The sequence below is a fragment of the Mandrillus leucophaeus genome, unplaced genomic scaffold (assembly GCF_000951045.1).
Source record: "Mandrillus leucophaeus isolate KB7577 unplaced genomic scaffold, Mleu.le_1.0 Scaffold5, whole genome shotgun sequence".
NCBI classification, from domain to species: domain Eukaryota; kingdom Metazoa; phylum Chordata; class Mammalia; order Primates; family Cercopithecidae; genus Mandrillus; species Mandrillus leucophaeus.
Window position 1 is genome coordinate 13,337,435 of NW_012105364.1, and position 20,351 is coordinate 13,357,785.

The 20,351-nt window shown below is 35.7% G+C and overlaps 1 protein-coding gene across 1 annotated transcript in view; it reads left to right on the top strand.

Annotated features, from left to right (window-relative positions):
* AASS (aminoadipate-semialdehyde synthase) overlaps positions 1 to 20,351 on the top strand; it is a 71,016-nt gene that overhangs the window by 39,274 nt on the left and 11,391 nt on the right. The window contains exons 11-17 of the mRNA XM_011995998.1: positions 6,466 to 6,525; positions 6,707 to 6,774; positions 9,266 to 9,384; positions 9,553 to 9,679; positions 15,005 to 15,115; positions 15,212 to 15,320; positions 16,285 to 16,425. Coding sequence (XP_011851388.1) covers positions 6,466 to 6,525; positions 6,707 to 6,774; positions 9,266 to 9,384; positions 9,553 to 9,679; positions 15,005 to 15,115; positions 15,212 to 15,320; positions 16,285 to 16,425 — 735 coding nt within the window. The remainder of the gene's footprint in view (positions 1 to 6,465; positions 6,526 to 6,706; positions 6,775 to 9,265; positions 9,385 to 9,552; positions 9,680 to 15,004; positions 15,116 to 15,211; positions 15,321 to 16,284; positions 16,426 to 20,351) is intronic.

Genomic DNA, 20,351 nt, shown 5'->3' on the forward strand with positions numbered 1-20,351 from the left:
AAATTTTTGCATCTATATTCTTTAGGGATATTGGCCTGAAGCTTACATTTTTTGTTATGTCCTTGTCTGATTTTGGTATCACATTAACACTGGCCTCATATAATTAGTTTGGAAGAATTTCCTCCTCCTTGATATTCTGGAATAGTTTGAGAAGAACTGGTGTTAATTCTTCTTTAAATGTTTGGTAGAGTTCAGTAGTGAAACCATCAGGTCCTGGGCTTTCCTTTGATGGGAGACTTTTTATTACTGATTCAATCTCACTGCCTGTTATTGATTCATCTATTCAGATTGTTTATTTTTTTCTGGTTCAATCTTGGTAGGTTGTAATTGTCCAGGAATTTGTCCATTTCTTCTAGGTTTTCCAATTTGTTTGCATATCATTGTTCATAATGCTTTCTTATGATCCTTTGTATTTCTGTGGTATCAGTTGTAATGTCTCCTTTTTCATCTGTGTGTGTGTTTGTTTGTTTGTTTTGAGTTGTGGGTGATATATTATGCAATATTGTTGCAGAAGCTAATACGTACTTAAAAAAAAACCTTTTAGGTTCAGGGGTACATGTGCAGGTTTGTTCTTAGGTAAACTTGTGTCACGAGGGGTGGATGTACAGATTATTTCATCACCAGGGTATTAAGCCTAGTACCAATAGTTATTTTTTTATAGTACCCAATAGTTATTTTTTCCTGCTCCTCTCCCTTCACCCTCAGGAAGGCCCCAATGTGTGTTGTTCCCCTCTATGTGTCCATATGTCCTCATCATTTAGCTCCTGCTTATAAGGGAGAGCATTCAGTATTTGGTTTTCTGTTCCTGCATTAATTTGCTAAGGATAATGTCTTCTAGCTCTATCCATGTTCCTGCAAAAGACATGATGTCATTCTTTTTTATGGCTTCATAGTATTCCATGGTGTACCACATGTTCTTTATCCAGTCTATCATTTATAGGCATTTAGGTTATGTCCATGTCTCTGCTATTTACAATAGCGCTCCAATGAGCACTCTTTACAACACTATGTGCATGTGCATGTGTCCTTTTGATAGAACATTTTATATTCCTTTAACTATATACCCAGTAATGGGATTGCTGGGTTGAAGAGTAGTTCTGTTTTCATCTCTCTGAGGAATTGCCTCACTGCTTTCCACAAGGGTTGAACTGATTTATACTCCCACCAACAGTGTATAAACATTCCTTTTTCTCCACAACCTCACCAACATCTGTTATTTTTTGACTTTTTAGTAATATCCATTCTGACTGGTGTGAGACAGTGTCTCATTGTGGTTTTGATTTGCATTTCTCTAATGATCAGTGATGTTGAATTTGTTTTCATATGCTTGTTGACTGCATGTATGTCTTCATTTGAAAAGTGTCTGTTCATGTCCTTTGCCCAGTTTTTAAGGGGGTTGTTTGTTTTTTCTTATAAATTTAAGTTTTTATGGAAGCCAGATATTAGACTTCTGTCAGACGCATAGTTTGCAAATATTTTCTCCCGTCCTGTAGATTGTTTAATCTGTTGATAGTTTCTTTTGCTGTGCAGAAACTCTTTTCTTTAATTAGATCCCATTTGTTGCAATTGTTTTTGGTTCTTCATCATGAAATCTTTGCCAGTTCCCATGTCCAGAATGGTTTTGCCTAGATCATCTTCCAGGGTTTTTAATTTTGAGTTTTACATTTCATTCTTTAATCCACTTTGAGTTTATTTATACCATTTTATATAGTGTAAGGAAGCGATCCAGTTTTAATCTTCTGTATAGCTAGCCAGTTATCCCAGCACCATTTATTAAACAGGGAGTCCTTTCCTCATTGTTTGTTTTTGTCAGCTTTGTTGAAGATCAGATGGTTGTAGATGTGTGGCCTTATTTTTGAGCTCTCTATTCTGTTTTATTGGTCGTTGTTTCTGGTTTTGTACCAGTCTTATGCTGTTTTGGTTACTGTAGCCCTGTAATATACTTTGAAGTCAGGTAGCATGATACCTCCAGCTCTGTTCATTTTGCTTAGGATTGCCTTGGCTATTCAGCTTCTTTTTGGTTCCATGTGAATTTTAAAATAGTTTCTTTCTAGTTCTATGAAGAATGTCATGGGTAATTTGATAAGAATAGTATTGAATCTGTAAATTGCTTTGGGCACTATGGCCATTTTAATGACATTGATTACCCTTGAAAACTGGCAACAAGGATGCCCTCTCTCACCACTTGTATCCAGCATAGTATTGGAAGTCCTGGCCAGAGCAATCATGTAAGAGAAAGAAATAAAGAGCATTCAAATAGGAAGAGAGGAAGTCAAATTATCCCTTTTTGCAGATGACATGATTCTATACGTAGACAACCCATAGTCTTAGCCCAAAAATTAAGCTGATAAGCAATTTCAGCAAAGTTTCAGGATACAAAATCAACGTACAAAAATCACTAGCATTCCAATACACCAACAACAGTCATCTGAAATTTTATTTATTAGAGTCTTTTCTCTTTTCTCCTTAGGCAGACTTGGGGCTTGTTGATTTTGTTTACCTTTTCAAACAAACTGTTTCATTGATCTTTTGTATTTTTTACATCTCTATTTTGTTTATGTCTTCTCTAACCATCGCTATTTCTTTGTGTCTACTAATTTTGGTTTCAGTTTGTTCCTGTTTTTCTTGTTTCTTGAGGTGCAACATTCGTTTATCTGAGATCTTTGTTCTTTTTTGAAATAGGCATTTCAACATTGCTATAAACTTCCTTCTGAGTACTGCTTTTGCTCTATCGCATAGCTTTTGGTAGATTGTGTTTTCATTTTCATTTGTCTCTAGAAATTTTTAAATTTCCTTTTTAATTTCTCTATTGACTCCTAGATTGATGAGGAATATGTTGTTTAATTTGCATGTGTTTGTAGTTTCCAAAGTCTCTCTTGTTATTGATTTCTAGCGTCATACCATTGTGATCAGAAACAATACTTGATATGATTTCAGTTTTTTTAAAATTTGTTAAGACGTATTTTGTGGCCTACCATATGATCTATTCTGGAGAATGATCTATATGTACTAGAGAAGAATGCGTACACTGGTGCTACTGGATAAAACGTTCTATATTTATCTATTAGGTTCATTTTGTCTAAAGCACAGATCAATTCCAGTATTTTCTAATTAATTTCTTCGTGGTTAGTCTTTCCATTTTTGAAGGAGGGGTATTGAAGTCTCCTACTATTATTGCTTTGGTATTTATTTTTTACCTTCATGTTGATTAATTAATATTTGCTTTATATGTTTAGGTGTTCCAATATTGAGAGAACATATATTTACAATTGCTATGTCTTCTTAATGACTTGAGCTCCTTAATAATGACTTTCTTTGTCTCTTGTGAAAATTTTTGAGTTAAGTTTTTTCTGTCTGGAATAAGTATTGTCCCTGTCCTCTGTTGGCTATTATTTGCATGGAATATCTTCTTTCATCCCCTTTGAGGGATGAAAGCCTATGTGCATTCTTAAGGTGAAAGTATGTCTCTTGTGGGCAGCATATAGTGAGAGTCTATTTTTCTTTTTCTCCTTGCAACTTTTATTTTAGCTTCAGGGGGTACATGTGCAGTTTTATTACATGGGTAAATTGCATGTCACTGGGGTTTGGAGCACAAATGAATTCATCACTCAAGTAGTGAGCGTAGTACCTGATAGGTAGTTTTTCAATTTTCACCCTCCTTCCATCCTCTACCCTCAAGTATACCCTGGTTTCTATTGTTCCCTTCTTTGTGTCCACGTATACTCAGCGTTTAGCTCCCACTTATAACTGAGAACATGTGGCATTTGGTTTTCTGTTCCTACATTAATTTGCTTAGGATAATGGCCTTCAACTGATTCCAGATTGTTGCAAAGGTCATAGTTTCATTGTTTGTTTGTTTGTTTTTGAGGCAGTCTTGCTCTGTCACCCAGGCTTGTGTAGTGGCACCATCTCATCTCACAAACCTCCACCTCCTGGGTTCAAGCAATTCTTCTGCCTCAGCTTCCCCAGTAGGTGGAATTACAGGTGCCCACGACCAAGCCTGGCTAATGTTTGTATTTTTAATAGACACAGCGTTTCACCATGTTGGCCAGGCTAGTTTTGAAATTCTGACCTCAGGTGATCTGCCCACCTTGGCCTCTCAAAGTGCTGGGATAACAGGTGTGAGCCCCTGTGCCTGGCCAATTTCATTCGTTTTTATGGCTGCATAGTATTCTATGGTGTATATATACCACATTTTCTTTATCCAATTCACCACTGATAGGTATCAAGATTGATTCCATATCTTTGCTATTGTGACTAGTGGAGCTTTGTTTTTTTTAATCCTTTCAGCCACATATATATATGTATGTATACTATATATACACACATATACACACACACACACACTATATATATTTGTGTGTGTGTATATATATAGTATACATACATACTATATATATTTCTTTTTTACCTTTCTGAGTTGGGTGCAACCAGTTAATATTTTTTGATGTCACAATTTACATCTTTTTAGCTTACGTATTTCTTGATACTTTATTGTAGCTATCATTATTTTGACTGTTGTGAATTTTAACTTTCATCTTAGAGTTATAAATACCTATCTTTTGCAGAGTGCCATAGTAGTATTGGGGTATTCTGGATTTGATTGTATATCTATCTTTACCAGTGAATTTTGTACTTTTATATGTTTGCATGTTAGTAATGTTATTTTTTTCTACTTGAAAAACTCCCTTAAGCATTTCTTATAGAGCAGTTCTAGTGGTGAAGAATTCCCTAAAGTTTTGCTTGTCTGGGAAAGGCTTTATTTCTTCTTTTTTTCTGAAGGACAGCTTTGCTGTGTATAGCATTTTTGGCTGGCAGTTTTCTGTGCATCAGCACTTTGAATATATCATTCCATTCTCTCCTGGCCTGCAGGATTTCTACTGAGAAATCTGCTGATAGTTTAATAGAGATTCCCTTATATGTAGCATGATATTTTTATCTTGCTGCTTTTAATATCATTCTTCTTTGGTTTTTGACAGTAATTATAAAGGGACCTCTTTGGGTTGACTCTGGAGATTGTTGAGCTTCTTCATGTATCTGGAGGTTCATCTGTCTTCCAAGGCTTGAAACATGTTATTTTTCATTTATCAAAAATTTATATTCATTAATTTTAAAGTTTTACATCTTTTAAAAAAGTTATCTATATTGTACTTTTATTTTTTTGAATATATTAATCACAATTTAGAGTCATTTTTGTTAATTCCATTACACTTCTTGGTTCTATTTATGTTCCCTGTTTTTTCCCTTGGTTTTTATGGTTTTCAGTAAATTCTTACCTTTCAATATATTTATTTATTTTTGGTTGAATGCTAGACATTGTGTATTCAAAACTTTAGAGATGACTCGAGGCTCCAGATATTGTGTGATTTTCCTCCAGATAATATATTCTTTGTTTTGGGCAGTGGGATAGACAAGGATAAAGGTTAGGAGAAATTCACCTAAATTCAGTTAGGATGAAGTAATTTAAATCTAGGTTTCAGTCCTTTGGACAACTGACGTTTTTCAAATTACCATTTATTTTAGATACATGAAAACAATTTTCTATTTATTTTAATACACTAAATAAATTCTCTGTTACCAGCACCTTCTAGGTACATTTTTCTTGTTTTTAGTTGGGTGAGTGAGCTAGATCTTAACCCCTAGTTAGGGAGGAAAGACTGTCTCATTGGCCCTTCTCTATCCACCAGAAGCAGCAATGCTAACTTATATGACATTACTTCTTGGCAGTATGTTCAAGAATTGGGTTCTCTGAGAGGGACTGACTTATATACCCATTGCTTCTTGGCACCATATTCAAGAGTTGGGTTCCTTGGGAGAAAAGAGGAGGACTAGAAGGTTGCTGAAATGTTAATATGAGACATCTTACTTTTTTTGTTGTCTCTGACTCAATTCTGCAAGATAATGTGAAGAGGATGTGCATGACTTTCAAGGTTCTACTCGGTCAAGTCACTTTTGCTACCACCTTTGAAATGCTGATGTATCTATACATATAACTACTGATACTGATCTGAGGGAGACCCCTTACTGCTGAGGTGGTGGCCTTGCTGAGTGGAAAACCTCATTCTCTACTCCTAATAGAACAACTTGAACTTTTGGAATGGAGTAGAGGCCCTTGAAGAGGGGACTATAGCTATAAAGCTTGTGAAGATATTTGGCAACGTGCTTAATACGATACATTTAACTGGTTGGAAAAGATAAGCTTTTTTGTGTTCACAGCAAGCAAAGATGATTATAATCCAATTTTAGTTTTAAAATTGGGACTTGTGCTGAAACACCATAGTCTTGTGCGTAGAGTTGATTGCTTGTAGAAGACTTCTATTAGCAATCCCTTATACTCGGTGATCCTCAGAAAACTGTTTCTTAAATTCTTTTTTTCCCTTGATTAATATTTTAATATGGATACAAACACCAAGAGGCCTTCTTTGCAGTGTCATTTATCTCTTACAAATCTCATTTTCCTTTCAGATATTATCAGATGCGACACAGCCTCTTGAAAGTCAGAATTTTTCTCCTGTGGTGAGAGATGTAAGTTATGAGAAGAATATTTTTTCATAAATGTGTTTTTTCTATTACCAGTTTTGCTCTCTTCTCTCTCTCTCCCTCTCTCCATCTTTGCCATTCTGTCTCTTCTCTATCAGTCATGAGACCATGTTTGTAGGACTAAACTGTGGATACTAAAGAAATGTCTTGTGTCATATACATTTAGGCAGTGATTACATCCAACGGTACATTACCTGATAAATATAAATATATCCAGACACTCCGGGAGAGCAGGTAAGTATTGTTCAAATCCTCTTGTTTTATACATTTATTCTTATCTTGGAATTAATGAGCATTTTTTAATGCTTCAATGGGAGTTCTTAATATTAGGTTTGTACAATATATAAATTTTGATGATGTTTGAAAATGTAGGAAATCCAAACTAAGTGGCTGGCTGAAACCACTGTGACTGTTTCCCACTTAACAGTAGTATAGCATCATTTTGGCTTTCTAATAGCCTGTGTAGACGTATGGGTAAGCAAGCAAAAATCCGAAAGGATTGTCCTTCAGGTAGCTTCTTATTTTTCTCAGATTTTTTACACATGGTCATGCCTCAGTTATTTTTTCAAAGGAAAATGAGCACACTAGACTTTCTGTGGTGCTTTTAGTTTGGGTTTTAGTTGAGGATTTGGACTCTTTTTTGTTTAGTGTAGTGTTCAGGAAAGAGAATTCGTGATTACAAATTAAGAGAGTTGTGAATAAACAATTGATGGAAATAAGAGGTAGTTTTCTCCAGGGATTCTTATTAGGGGGAAGATGCCAAAAGGTAATGTAGCAAATCTACTCAAGAGGATCATTACTTTAGAAAGGTCTTTAGCTAAGGCCCTTGTTTCCTTAATTAATTTTACTACTTAAAGTTTGAAAACATTAATTTTACTTTTTTGAAATGTTCTGGTCTCCTCCAGCCAATTGCCTTTGATCTGTGTTTATATCTATTCTGCTGGTCTTTTCACATTAAAAAAGGAACCCATGTACTGAAGTCTCAGGAGAAACCAGAGCTGGGAAACAACACAACACAACACAACTGTCTAATCTTTTTCAGTGGTTCCACCGACAAGCAGTAAACAAAGAGATCTGCCCAGATCAAGCGTGCTATAGTTAGGCCTTTTCCATATGTGCTGGTTTGATTATAGTTACTTTTTGATGTGTCAGTGAAATATTCTGGTGTAAGACACTAAGTATTTAATTTTTTTTCTTTGTGAATAAGAGAAGCTAGCTCTATAACCCTATAGGAGAATTTCTTACAGGTAAAACTTCACATCTGTTTGTTTTTCATAGCTCTATGTTTTGATTCTCATCATCCGATGGTCTTTTACACTACTGATACTAGTGACAAGTCTAACATGACTGGTCATGTGATATCTTCTCTCTTACGTGTCATATTTCATGTAGCAGCAGGTTTACTTGGCTCTGATTGCTAGAACTTGCTGCCCTCTTTCCTGATGGAAACTTGTGCCAAGATACTAGTAACAAAGTTTGCATTTTGAAAGGAAATTTACTTTGTATTGAATCCTGCCTTATTCTTCTGTTCTTTTCATCACTTAGCACAGTGATTATTAACCTGGAATCTGGGGTTTGGGGGTACTGATGGGCTAGACAGTATTAGAATCTAGGAGTGAGTTTCTGTTTTGAGCATTTGATATTTGGAATGTTTTAATTATACAAACTACAGAAAATATTGTTAGATAGAATGTATAATAACCAAATAATAGTGGTTCTCTCTGGAAGGTGAAATGGGAGACGGTAGTAGTTAAATGAGACCTCTTCACATCAGTAATAATGTGTGTTGGGGTACAGAGGGACAGGAATGTTTCATACTTATACTTATTTTTATTTATTTAAAATTAATGAAAAGGTTTTTGGGTTAATGTTCAAGAGACATTCTGACCTAAAGATTCTAAATAACAGAGCCTACTTCAGTCCCTGGCACCAGGCCATTTCTTTGGTTTCATGTTGATAATAGGGAATTTGATTCAAAAAATATTTAATGAGTAAATTCCATATTTAAAACAAAACATGCTGAGCGTTAATGGGTTTGTAAAGATGGGTAAGTCTTAGATGCTGCCTTGGAGGTCATAGTTTGTGGGAAAGACAGAAAATCATCTGCCTGGAAGGTATAATTCCAGCAGAATAAACTGTTTAAGAATTAAAATAATGCCTAACACTAATCTTCGTTTTCTACATTTAACCCGTGACATTTGTGACTCAAAGTCATGGTTTTGACTATTTTCAAGTGACCCTAAAGATATATGACAAAACAATTTCTAATATGGGTAATAATATTCTCTTGCTCAAATTGTTGCCTTCTGGGATTGATGTGAGTAATAAAGTTTCCAAGGTAAAGCCCCTTGCATGATTTTGAGTTACATCTTCTGGAAGGATGAAATGTGAGACCAAGTTACTTAATCACAAGCAAACCAAGAAAAGGTCCAGCACCTGCACCTCACTAGTAATACTGGAAATTCATGAAATACATCTATACATCTACAGATATATATCTCAGAGACATCATGTCTATTGTTCTTCATTGTACAAAATGTAAAATAATTGAAGAAATATGTTGGTATAGGGAACTCACTCATGTTGAAATTCTTATTTTAAGTAATGTGAAGAGAAAATGTTGCTTCATTATTTAGGTTTTAGTATGATTTGTGGACAGCAAGATTCTGTTATTTAAAAAAAATAAAATTTTAATTAGCCCCTTCCCCTCTTTTTTTTTAAATAGGGAATGTGCTCAGTCACTTTCAATGGGCACCAGAAAGGTTTTGGTTCTTGGATCTGGCTATGTATCTGAGCCTGTATTGGAATATTTATCAAGAGATGGCAATATAGAAATAACAGTAGGTAAATAAGCCCTAATTTTTGAAGAAGAAAAATATATTTTAAAGCATGTTGACTTCTACATTTTAGAAGACTACTTTGTTTCTGAAATTTGAACATTTATTTTTGGAGATATTAAAATATATTTTACTCTGACATATCTAAAAATGTGACTTTTAATTCTTGAAATAGGCTCTGACATGAAGAATCAAATTGAACAGTTAGGCAAGAAATATAATATTAATCCTGTTAGCATGGACATTTGTAAACAAGAAGAGAAGCTGGGCTTCTTGGTGGCAAAACAGGATCTTGTCATCAGGTCAGTATCTGGCAAGAAATGAGTTTCATATTTTTGTTGTTATTTCTTTTCTCTTATTTTTCTCTTTCTCTTTCACTTCTCTCTTCATACTCTTTTGGAGTAAACTTTTTAATTGAACCATGGGTCCAGAAGGTGCACAAATCATAAGTATCTAGCTCAATGAATTTTCACAAAGTGAACACACTCTGTGACGATTATCTATGTCAGGAAACAGAGTATCAATAATTCCCCAGAAGCCCTCTTGGTGCCTCTTTCTATTCGCTTACCCCATCCTCTAAGAGTAAACACTATCCTGGCTTCTGACATTCAGTTTTTGCCTGCTTTCAAACTTCATATAATTGGAATCATTCAATATATGCTCGTTTGTGGCTGCCTTCTTCCATTCAGTGTTGTGATTATGAGAGTCATCTGTGCTATTGTCTGAAATAATAGTTTATTCATTCTCATTGCTGTGTAGTATTTCATTATGTGAATATACCATTGTTATTTATTTGACTACTGTAGATATTTAGGTTGTTTCTGGATTTTGGCTGTTATAAGTCACACTGTTATACACATTTCAGTATTTGTCTTTTTGTGACCATTTCACCAAAACAGTAATTACACATTTCTGTTGGGTATATACTTAGAAGTGCGATTGCAGGTCATAAGGTACTAATGTTTTATATACTTTAGTATCCATTTTGTTCTTTGGAGTTATAAAACTTAAATGAAATAAGTAGATTACTTAGCCTTATGACCATTTTAAGTCTCTCATAGCAACAGATCTTGAAATAGAGTATTACTAACAAAAATGCAGATCTAACATCTAGATACAGCATTACATGAGATTTGCTCTATAACTAAATTTGGTTTTGATATTTGAGTACATGTGTACACAAAGAAAGGAACAATAGACATCAGGGCCTACTTGAGGGTAAAGGGTGGGAGGAGGGTGAGGATCGTAAAACTACCTATTGGGTACTATGCTTATTACCTAGATAACGAAATAATCTGTACACCATACCCCCATGACATACAATTTACCTGTATAACAAACCTGCACATGTACCCTGAACCTAAAATCAAAGTAATAAATAAATAATAAATACATTTGGTTTTGATATGTCAAAGTGATGAGAATAGTTATTCATTCTTAGAATTTTCCCAAGATGAGAGGAAGACAGTTATCTGTTCCCTCACAGTGATTACCTAATCACTTTCACAGATTGGTTTCAAATTGTATCTTTGGAGGAAGTTCCGTGATATTCTGCTTAAAAAAAAAAAAAAAGCAAGCTTGGAAATCATATAATGAAAGGTAGTTCTGTAAGCTGGCATTTTTACATTTCTCTTGGTATCTTTAAATGTAGGCTAACTTCATGCACTTAAAATGTCACTCAACTTATAAAAATTTTATGAGCATTAATTTTTATCTAGAAAAAATTGACTAATGACCAACTAAACCTCTCTGATATTTACCATGTAAAGAAATCCTGATTCAAAATACAATGATCTAGCCTTCCAAGTAGAACAGTAATTCATTTTGACACACATAGGTACCTAAATATATCATTTTTAATTAAAAGTAAATAACACAATAAAATCCATTTGAAACAAAATCTGAAATAAAATGTGACAAGATAATGGACAAAGACATCAATCTATTAATATATCCAAATTTTAAAATTTAGCAAACAGGTGGCCTTCAATAAGATTTAGCATTAGCAAAATCTGTTTTATATTTAATCTTTTCTCATTTGGTATATTTTCTATGCTGAAGAGTGGTAATGCCATTAAACAGTGTTATCCTATAGCATTCCTTACATTTTTTTTTTTTCTTTTTTCGAGACAGAGTCTCATTTTGTCACCCAGGCTGGAATGCAGTGGCACAATCTTGGCTCACTGCAACTTCCGCCTCCCAGACTCAAGTGATCCTCCCACCTCAACCACCCAAGTAGCTGGGACTACAGGCATATGCCACTATGCCTAACTACATTTTGTATTTTTAGTAGAGATGGGGTACCACCATGTTGCTCAGGCTGGTCTTGAACTCCTCAAGCAATCTACTTGCCTCAGCCTCTCAAAGTGCCAGGATTACCGCATAAGCCACCATGCCTGGCCAACTGTTTTATTTTTTAAGTTGAGGAAATAATGTTTTGATATAAACACAGTGATAGGGACTACAAAAAAATGAGTAAAGAATATGTTTCAAAAAAATTTTAGTAATATGTACAGTTCTCATAGTTTTAATTTTTCAAATTTAGTTTTTAATAATTTAATACAAAGTAGTAATTGATTTCAATGTTTCTTTGAAAATTCCGCATGTATTTTGTATGTATTTTTCACAAGTGACATTTTTGACCTTTTGGAGTAATTGGGCTGTAGTCAACTTAAATAATTTGAGTATGTCCCATTGAGTGCTTCCTATATCATATTCAAGATGAATTATGAACTCTAATCCGTTTGTCTAAAAAGTGCCACCAGGCACAATCCTAATATTGTACTTCTCAGCCTATTATAAGGACAAGTTTTAAAATATTATTAGTTCTTAGTAAAATTTTGATTGGGCAAGTTTAATATGGAGAATGTGATTTAAAAATTTCTGCTTAACTTTTAAGATGATGACATTGCACCTTTTCTATTAATATTTGGTTCTAATAGTTTTGCAAGTATTTTACTCAGTGGCTTCTAAAAGTCTACCAAATTTGTTAGCACTAATTCTTTTTGGTTTAAAGAAACAAAAACACAGAGACCAGGAGCTTTTGATACTGATAAAAGACATACACAATTTTATTCTGCATTATAATAAATTTAAATAGCAATACTCTATTCCATTGACCTGCGGAGGAGTAAATGCTTGAAAAGTGGTTTTATCTTTTTTTATGAAGTAGAGAAAATCTGAAGTATGCAGAAGGAATTTCACAAGTACAACGATATAGTGTGATACTGTTTACATTGGTTTTTATTTTTTTGTTGGTACTGTAGACAGCTTTACCAAACAGGCATTAAAAACAACTTAAATATTGTCATGTAATTAATAGGGTATTCTATTGTTCCTAGAATAGAATATGGATATACTCATGTATATAACACTCATATTTATGAAAATTTAATTTCTTATGATTATGCAGTCCCAGAACCAAATTATTATACCACAGCCAAATTTGTTGAAATCCCAATCAAAGTTGAGCTTTGAGTACAACATTATCTGTTGTTCACCGTGTGGATTTTTAGCCATTTTGATAGCCTTTACACTGATCAATACCATTAAAGCCTATCTCCTCCTTGGGCCCTTCCTGGAGTCTGCTCAATAATGTAATACATGAGCTGTAGAAATACAGGGACGAATGGATCAAATTCCATTAAATGTTAAAAAGATATAACTGGTTGCATGCAGAGGAAGGATATCTGGCTTTGGGGGAATCTGGGAAAGCTTTGTGGAGGAAAACAACTTTTTGGAAATTTCTTAAAGGGGCAGATATAATTTGGATTGGGGTTTTCTGTCTTGGGTTTTCCACTAAAATAGGGCTGCCTTTCTTTTTACCTCCACATCTTCCAAATGGCTATCAGGAAGTGGCAAACTAGGTCAAGATGGCCCATGTATTACGTTATTGAGTAGACTCCAGGAAGGGCCCAAGGAGGAGATAGGCTTTAATGGTGTTGATCAGTGTAAAGGCTATCAAAATCGCTAAAAATCCACATGGTGAACAACAGATGATGCTGTACTCAAAGCTCAACTTTGACTAGGTTTTCAACAATTTTGGCTTTGGGATTATAATTTGGTACTGGGACTGCATAATCACGAGAAATCGAATTTTCATAAATATGAGTATTATATAAATGAGTGTATCTATTGTACAATAGCGTCTATTGTAGGAATAGTACAATATATTATATATATTGTAGGAATAATAAAATACCCTGTCAATTACATGACAATATTTAAGTTGTTTTTTATTGACTATTTGGTAAAACTGTCTACAGTACCAACAAAAACATGAAAACCAACATAACCAATATCATACTACACCATTGTACTTGTCAAATTCATTCTGTGTACTTCAGATTTTCTCTAGTTCATAAAAAAACACAAAAACAAAATAAACAATAAAACCACTTCTCAGGCATTTATTCCTCCTCAGGTCAATAGAATAGTGTTGCTATTTAAATGTGATAAAAAGGTGATTTTATTCTGTGGCCCACAGGGAGTCATTGATCATGTCCAAGGGAATATTTATTTATTTTACTTTCAACTTTTGTTTTACAATCAGGGGTTACATGTGCAGGTTTATTACAAAAGTATATTGTGTGATTCTGAGGTTTGGAGTATCAATGAATCTGTCACCGAGTAACAAGCATAGTACCCAGTAGGTCGTTTTTCAGCCCTTGCTTCACTTCTTACCTCTTCCCTCTGGTAGTGCTCAGTGTCTATTGTTTCCATCTTTAATTCCATGTGCACCCAATGTTCAGCTCCCACTTACTTGTAAGTGAGAGCCTGTAGTATTTGGTTTTCGGTTTCTGTGTTAGGTTGCATAGGATAATAGTTTCCAGCTGCATCCATGTTGCTGCAAAGAACATGATTTCATTCTTTTTTATGGCTATGTAGTATTCAGTGGTGTGTATGTATTACAGTTTTTAATCCAATTCACTGTTTTTGGTGTGTTTTTTATTTTTGTTTCATTTTGTTTTGTTTTGTTGAGACAGGATGTCACCCTACTGCCCAGGCTGGTGTGCAGTGGTGTGATCTCGACTCACTGCAGCCTTGACCTCCTGAGCTCAAGTGATCCTCTCACTTCAGTCTCTGGAGTAGCTGGGACTACAGGCATGCACCAACATGCTGGAATAATTTTTGTATTTTTTGTAGAGATGATATTTCACCACGTTGTCCAAGCTGGTCTTGACTCCTGGACCCAAGCGACCCACCTGTCTTTGGCCTCCTAAAGTGCTGGGATTACAGGCATGAGCCACAGCTCCTGGCCCCAATCCACTATTGATGAGCATGTCAATTGATTCCATTCTTTGTTATTGAGAATAGTGCTGTGATGAATATGTGAGTGCATGTGTCTTTTTGGTAGAATAATCTATTTTCCTTTGGATAGATACCCAGTAATGCGATTGCTAGGTCGAATGGTAGTTCAACCTTTAGCTCTTTGAGAAATCTCTGAACTACCCTCTGTAGCAGCTGAACTAATTTACATTCCCACCAACAGTGTATAAATGTTGCCTTTTCTGAGAGAATAATTTAATCAGAACAGTAACTTAAGATGCAGCTTTAATACAGTTCAAGTACCTCGGAAGGTAGGGTTGAAAAAGGGAGTTTCTGATTAGTTTCTTCCTGTTTTTAAGCTTGTTGCCTTATGTATTGCACCCTCTTGTGGCCAAGGCCTGCATCACAAACAAAGTTAACATGGTCACTGCAAGCTACATCACACCAGCACTAAAAGAATTGGAAAAGAGGTAAGTTTTAATCATTTTAAACAAACTGAGTGAATCCATGGCATTGTTTTTATTTTATATTCAAGATTTCCTTTTTCCTCTTTCCACCTGCTGCAGTGTGGAAGATGCCGGCATCACAGTCATTGGTGAATTGGGATTGGACCCTGGTCTTGATCACATGTTAGCAATGGAAACAATAGATAAAGCCAAGGAAGTGGGAGCCACGGTGAGCCCAATTTATGCCCAAAGGAGAACATGAAAATGTCTAACTTCTTGTGTACAGAATCAAAGTATGAGTTATAATATAGCAACAACTTTAATCAAAGTTAAAGAGTTTTTTTGCTGGAGTACAATGGCATGATCTCGGCTCACTGCAACCTCCACCCCCAGGTTCAAAGAATTCTCCTGCCTCAGCCTCCTGAGTAGCTGGGATTATAGGCACATACCACTGTGCCCAGCTAATTTTGTATTTTTAGTAGAGATGGGGTTTCTCCATGTTGGTCAGGCCAGTCTCGAACTCCTGACCTCGGGTGATCCATCCCCCTTGGCCTCCCAGAAATTTTAAATAAAATCTTATAACTGCAAAAATATCTATATGGGAAAACAATGTCCAGGTCTTAGGTAGCAACCAAATTTTGGAGAAACAGATGCTACTGTAAGATTTTGGCTTAATACAAATTTTAGACTACCTTGAAGATTCTGTAAGAAGGTTTGACTTTTAAAAATGAGACGAATCTTTGGGTATCAGAGTCTGTTGATATGAAATATCATTTATGAAATAGTACCTTTGACAAGGTACTTTTGGGTGTAAATGGGATGATTCAGATTGTTTTAGGTTTTTTGAATGTGTGTATATATATGTATTTAAATTATATATATGTAAATATATAATTTGAATTCAAAAGTTAGTAGGAACTGACCAAGTAGAATTGAACTAAGAGTTGGATTTTTAACTGAACAAAATGTTAGTCACTATTTTTACAGTTTTTTAAAAAAACATATATATAAAATCATCTGTTATTTAATTGAATGGTACATGGCTTCGAAGATGTATTTTCGAACGCCTTAGTAACTTTAAGAATGAAAAACTGTAGCAAGTTTACTCCATTCATATCATTGTCCTCAATTGATTACTTAGACATTCTCTAACTTGTGAATTCTTCCTTATATATTGATTCTTTAATTTATAGATTGAATCATATATTTCCTACTGTGGTGGGCTTCCAGCCCCCGAACATTCGAACAATCCATTGAGATATAAATTTAGCTGGAGTCCGGTGGGAGTTTTGATGAACGTAATGCAGTCTGCCACCTATCTGCTTGATGGAAAGGTGAGGAATCTCATCCAAGCATAGTGATATCAACCTGCAATAACTGCCTGGGACAGTCTAAATACTCCCTGATCCCAAACCCTTTAATAATGCTGTCTCCATTATCTCCTCCTGTGGTATTTCACAGTGTATGTTTTCTGCGCTGTTCAGCATGGTCTCCTTGCGGGTCCAAGCAAAGCCTGCGCCTATTCTTCCCTATGCCTTCTCACAAGTTGTTTCTGCCATTCAAAAGTTCACTTCTCTATATATGTAAACACTGGTTATCTCTTGGTTTATTTCAGCATGACAGACATTTTCTGAGTATCTACTATGTGCTGGACTTTGGGCAAGTTACCCAAGACTGGCACGGAGAATGAAATTCATGACCTCAGGAAACTCACAGCTGGATTGGGGATGGGGTTTAGCTCTTAGAATGGAGGGTTTGTTGTGCTGGGGAAAGAAACTGCAATTTCTTCCCCAGCTGCCATGTAATAGAACGTAAGAACTCTCTGAGTTTAGTATTATTTTCATTATTTTACAATAAGAAAGCTGTGGCTCAGAGACTATGTCTGAGGTCATTTGACTGAGAGTCAAACCCAGGTCTAACTAACTCTTAAAGATGTTTTTTTCTCCTTTTGCCAGATTGCCTAATGGCTGGAAGGACAGACACGGGAATAAATAATTATAATTGAATAGGGAAATTTCCAAAGCATGTTAAAGTGGCTCAGAGGTACAGACAGGAGAACAGTTTAATTGGCCTTGGTGAAGGGGTTGAGGGAAGGAGGATGGGGAGAAGGAAAACTAGTGGAGAAGAGGATGTGCTTGGCCTTGAAGGATATGAAGGTGCCAGCTAGGCAGGGATGTTAGCACTCATGGTATGACAGTTTTACAAGGGGAAAAATCAGGTTTAGGGATTTAAGATAACAGCTACATTTAAAGAAATGGCAAGTGGCAGAGCCAGTATCCAAATCACATCTATCTGACTTCATAGTTTATGCTCATAGTTTGGAGAAAAATGTAATGAGACTCAGAGTGCCTCTTTGAATTGTGTTGTAGGCACTCACCCACCTTGCCCTAGTACTGGCCCTGCAGGGAATGATGAGTAATATGATCAGATAGATGTGTCTTAAAAAGATTATTCTAGCATCAGTATTTTACATTGTCAATGAATCTGTGAATCGAAATGTATTGCAGGAGTTGACAGAAAGAATTTCTTAAGCAACAAGGAATGCTGTTATTAGCCATGGTCTTCCGTGCCTGTGATACAGAGAATAACTCATAGTTGGCTGTACCTTGGAATTACAAGGGGAGTTTAAAAAGTGCTTGGGCCTCATCCCTAAAGATTCTGATTTGCCTGGGTTTGGGGATTTTTAAAATCTCCCTAGTGATTCTAATATGCAGCCGAATTTGAGAACAACTCATTTAATGATCAGAGAACCACAGCTACACTTAAAATAGTACTAAACAAGCAGGACACTTTAACTTGGTGCTGGAATGTGTGACATGTTTCAGGATAATAAACAGGATCGATGAGTTCTGGTCTAATTCCTGGCATCCCTCATAACATAGCCAAAGACCTGGCAGTTGAAAAGATCCACCGGATGTCAGTTTCCTGATGCGGAATGTGAGCACTGATGTTCCATCCAATTCTTCAGTTCTATGAATCATGAAGGTTTGGACCAGAATCTTAGTGTGATGTTTTACCAAGCACACATCCTTTTACATGCTACAGCCTGTCTCCTATTGCATTCCAACTGCTCCTTTTACCTTCTGCGATCTTAAGAGACTGGCCTATGTTTAGTATAAATTAACATGTGAAAGCAAGACAAATTCTTGTCTCAGTTGAGTAAAACACTTATTTTCGGGAGGCCTTATAAATGCTAAAGTTGGTAACAATGAAAGGGTCAGCAGAGTACAATCATCTAAAAGAAAGAGCAAGAAACTTGCTATCTGTGGGCCTGGCTCTGCCATTACTGGTTGTGAGCTTTGGGTTCCTTGTCGGAAGATGAGGACAATCACGCCAGCCTTCCGGGGTTCTTAGTCAGCGAGGTCACATAGATTGCAATCTGCCTAACAGCAGATTGTCAGGCATGAAATCAATCTAGCAAATATTAGCTACTTAAGGAAATTAGTAGTTGTGAGGGTTTAAGAAAAGCAAGAGGTTATTTTCAGGTAGCAGAAGTTGTATTTGTTAGATTTGAAATTCTCTTCTTTCATCCTAAACTTCTTTTGTAAAAATGAGTACTTTTTCAACCCCCCGAAAACGGGGAAGAAAACAAAAAAAAAAAAGAAAACTTTCCTTTCCTTGCCAAAAAAAATACTCTTTTCAAGGTCCCACTTGCGTTTCCTCTTGTGGATGAAGCTTTTTGTGACCACTCCAGCCTCTGTTCACTATTATTTTGTCTGAACTGAATCAAAGAATCAGACACTTCGTTTTTCCGTGTCTAGGAATTTTCTAGGTGCTGCATTATTCAGTCAGTAATTCAAGTGTATCAGTGTGTTTCCCAAGCCAGATTGTTAAACAACTTAAAACCTCTCTTGTATTCTTGCCCTTCACTCCCTGTGCCATCATCACCCTGCACCATGGAACGGGTCTTAAATAATTCACAGAATCATAATGGGGAACCAAGTCACTTCTCTGACTTCTACTTAAAATTGAAGCCTTAAACTTTTCCAGAAATTGGGCAGTGGCCTATGAATTTGAATATATCTCATTGTCTTATATCTTTGCAGTAATTTCTAGCCACTTGTACTATTTCTAACTTCTAATTTGATTCCTAACAATTGTGATTTTCTTCCACATATTCGGAGACAGTGATTTCATCTTCTCTTGGTTTCATTCCCCTCACAGGGGTGGTATACTTTTTTACATTGGTGGCATTTGGGAGTGACATGGCAGAGCTTTGCCATCACCTTCCGCAGTGTTTCCCAGTCTAACCTGGCAAAACATGTAATCTGAGTGAGAAGTGTGCTTGCTCTGAAAACATCGCTTTAAGAGAAGTTTTCTAGCCCTCTATCCATTGCCTGCCACCACCTTGACTGCAGCACCCAGCCCCTTGGAAATCAAGAGCTACCACTATCTTCCTTTGCCTGTATCCATTCTTTATGCAGCTTTCAGGTGCATCCCAGGTGGCATAATCTGGAATGCTGACTTTGTCAATATCCCCTTAAAAATACTGATCCAGAAATAAGCATGATTAAGGGGAGAGTGTAGTAGAAGGAATACAGACATTGCAGTCAAATAGAACTGAGTTCAATTTGCCTTTGGGTGACTCAGCCTCAGTTTTTACCTCTGAAAAATGGGTTATTTCATGGATTAAAGATAATGCCCAGTACAAGGCACGGGGCACGTAGTGGGCCCTGAAAAAATGATTGTATATTTCCTTATTAATTTGGTGATCAAGCTTATTGTGATTATTTAAATATATATGATACATTATTCAAATATAACAGTGATTCTCTCTAGTTGGGAGATATGTATTTGTGTTTATTTGTGTGTGTGTGTGAAAGAGCTGGACCTAGAGAAACTTGCAACAGCAGTGAATAATGAGCCTGAGCATTGTCAGAGCAGAAAGAAACGTATATTCTCCACAAAACAGACGAATATGTTTCTGTTGTCATTCAAATTATTAATAAAATAATAACCAAGAAAGAACTTACTGTTGAATTACATTATATGCCACTAGAAATACAACTATGAATTAATATCAAATGACAATGATTACCCAGTAATTTTTGGGTCAGGTTGCTTAGCCAACGGCCATTCTCAATAAATGAACCATTGCCATTCAGCTTACATTTCTCCATCTTCTTTGTAAGGATTTCATGATAGACTTATGAACTTGCTGTTTTATTTCTGATTGGTAAGCTAGAATATTGTCGTCTTTATTGAATTTTTCTTTCAGAAATTTTCCTGACCTTCAAACAAGCAAACAAAACTTAAGAAC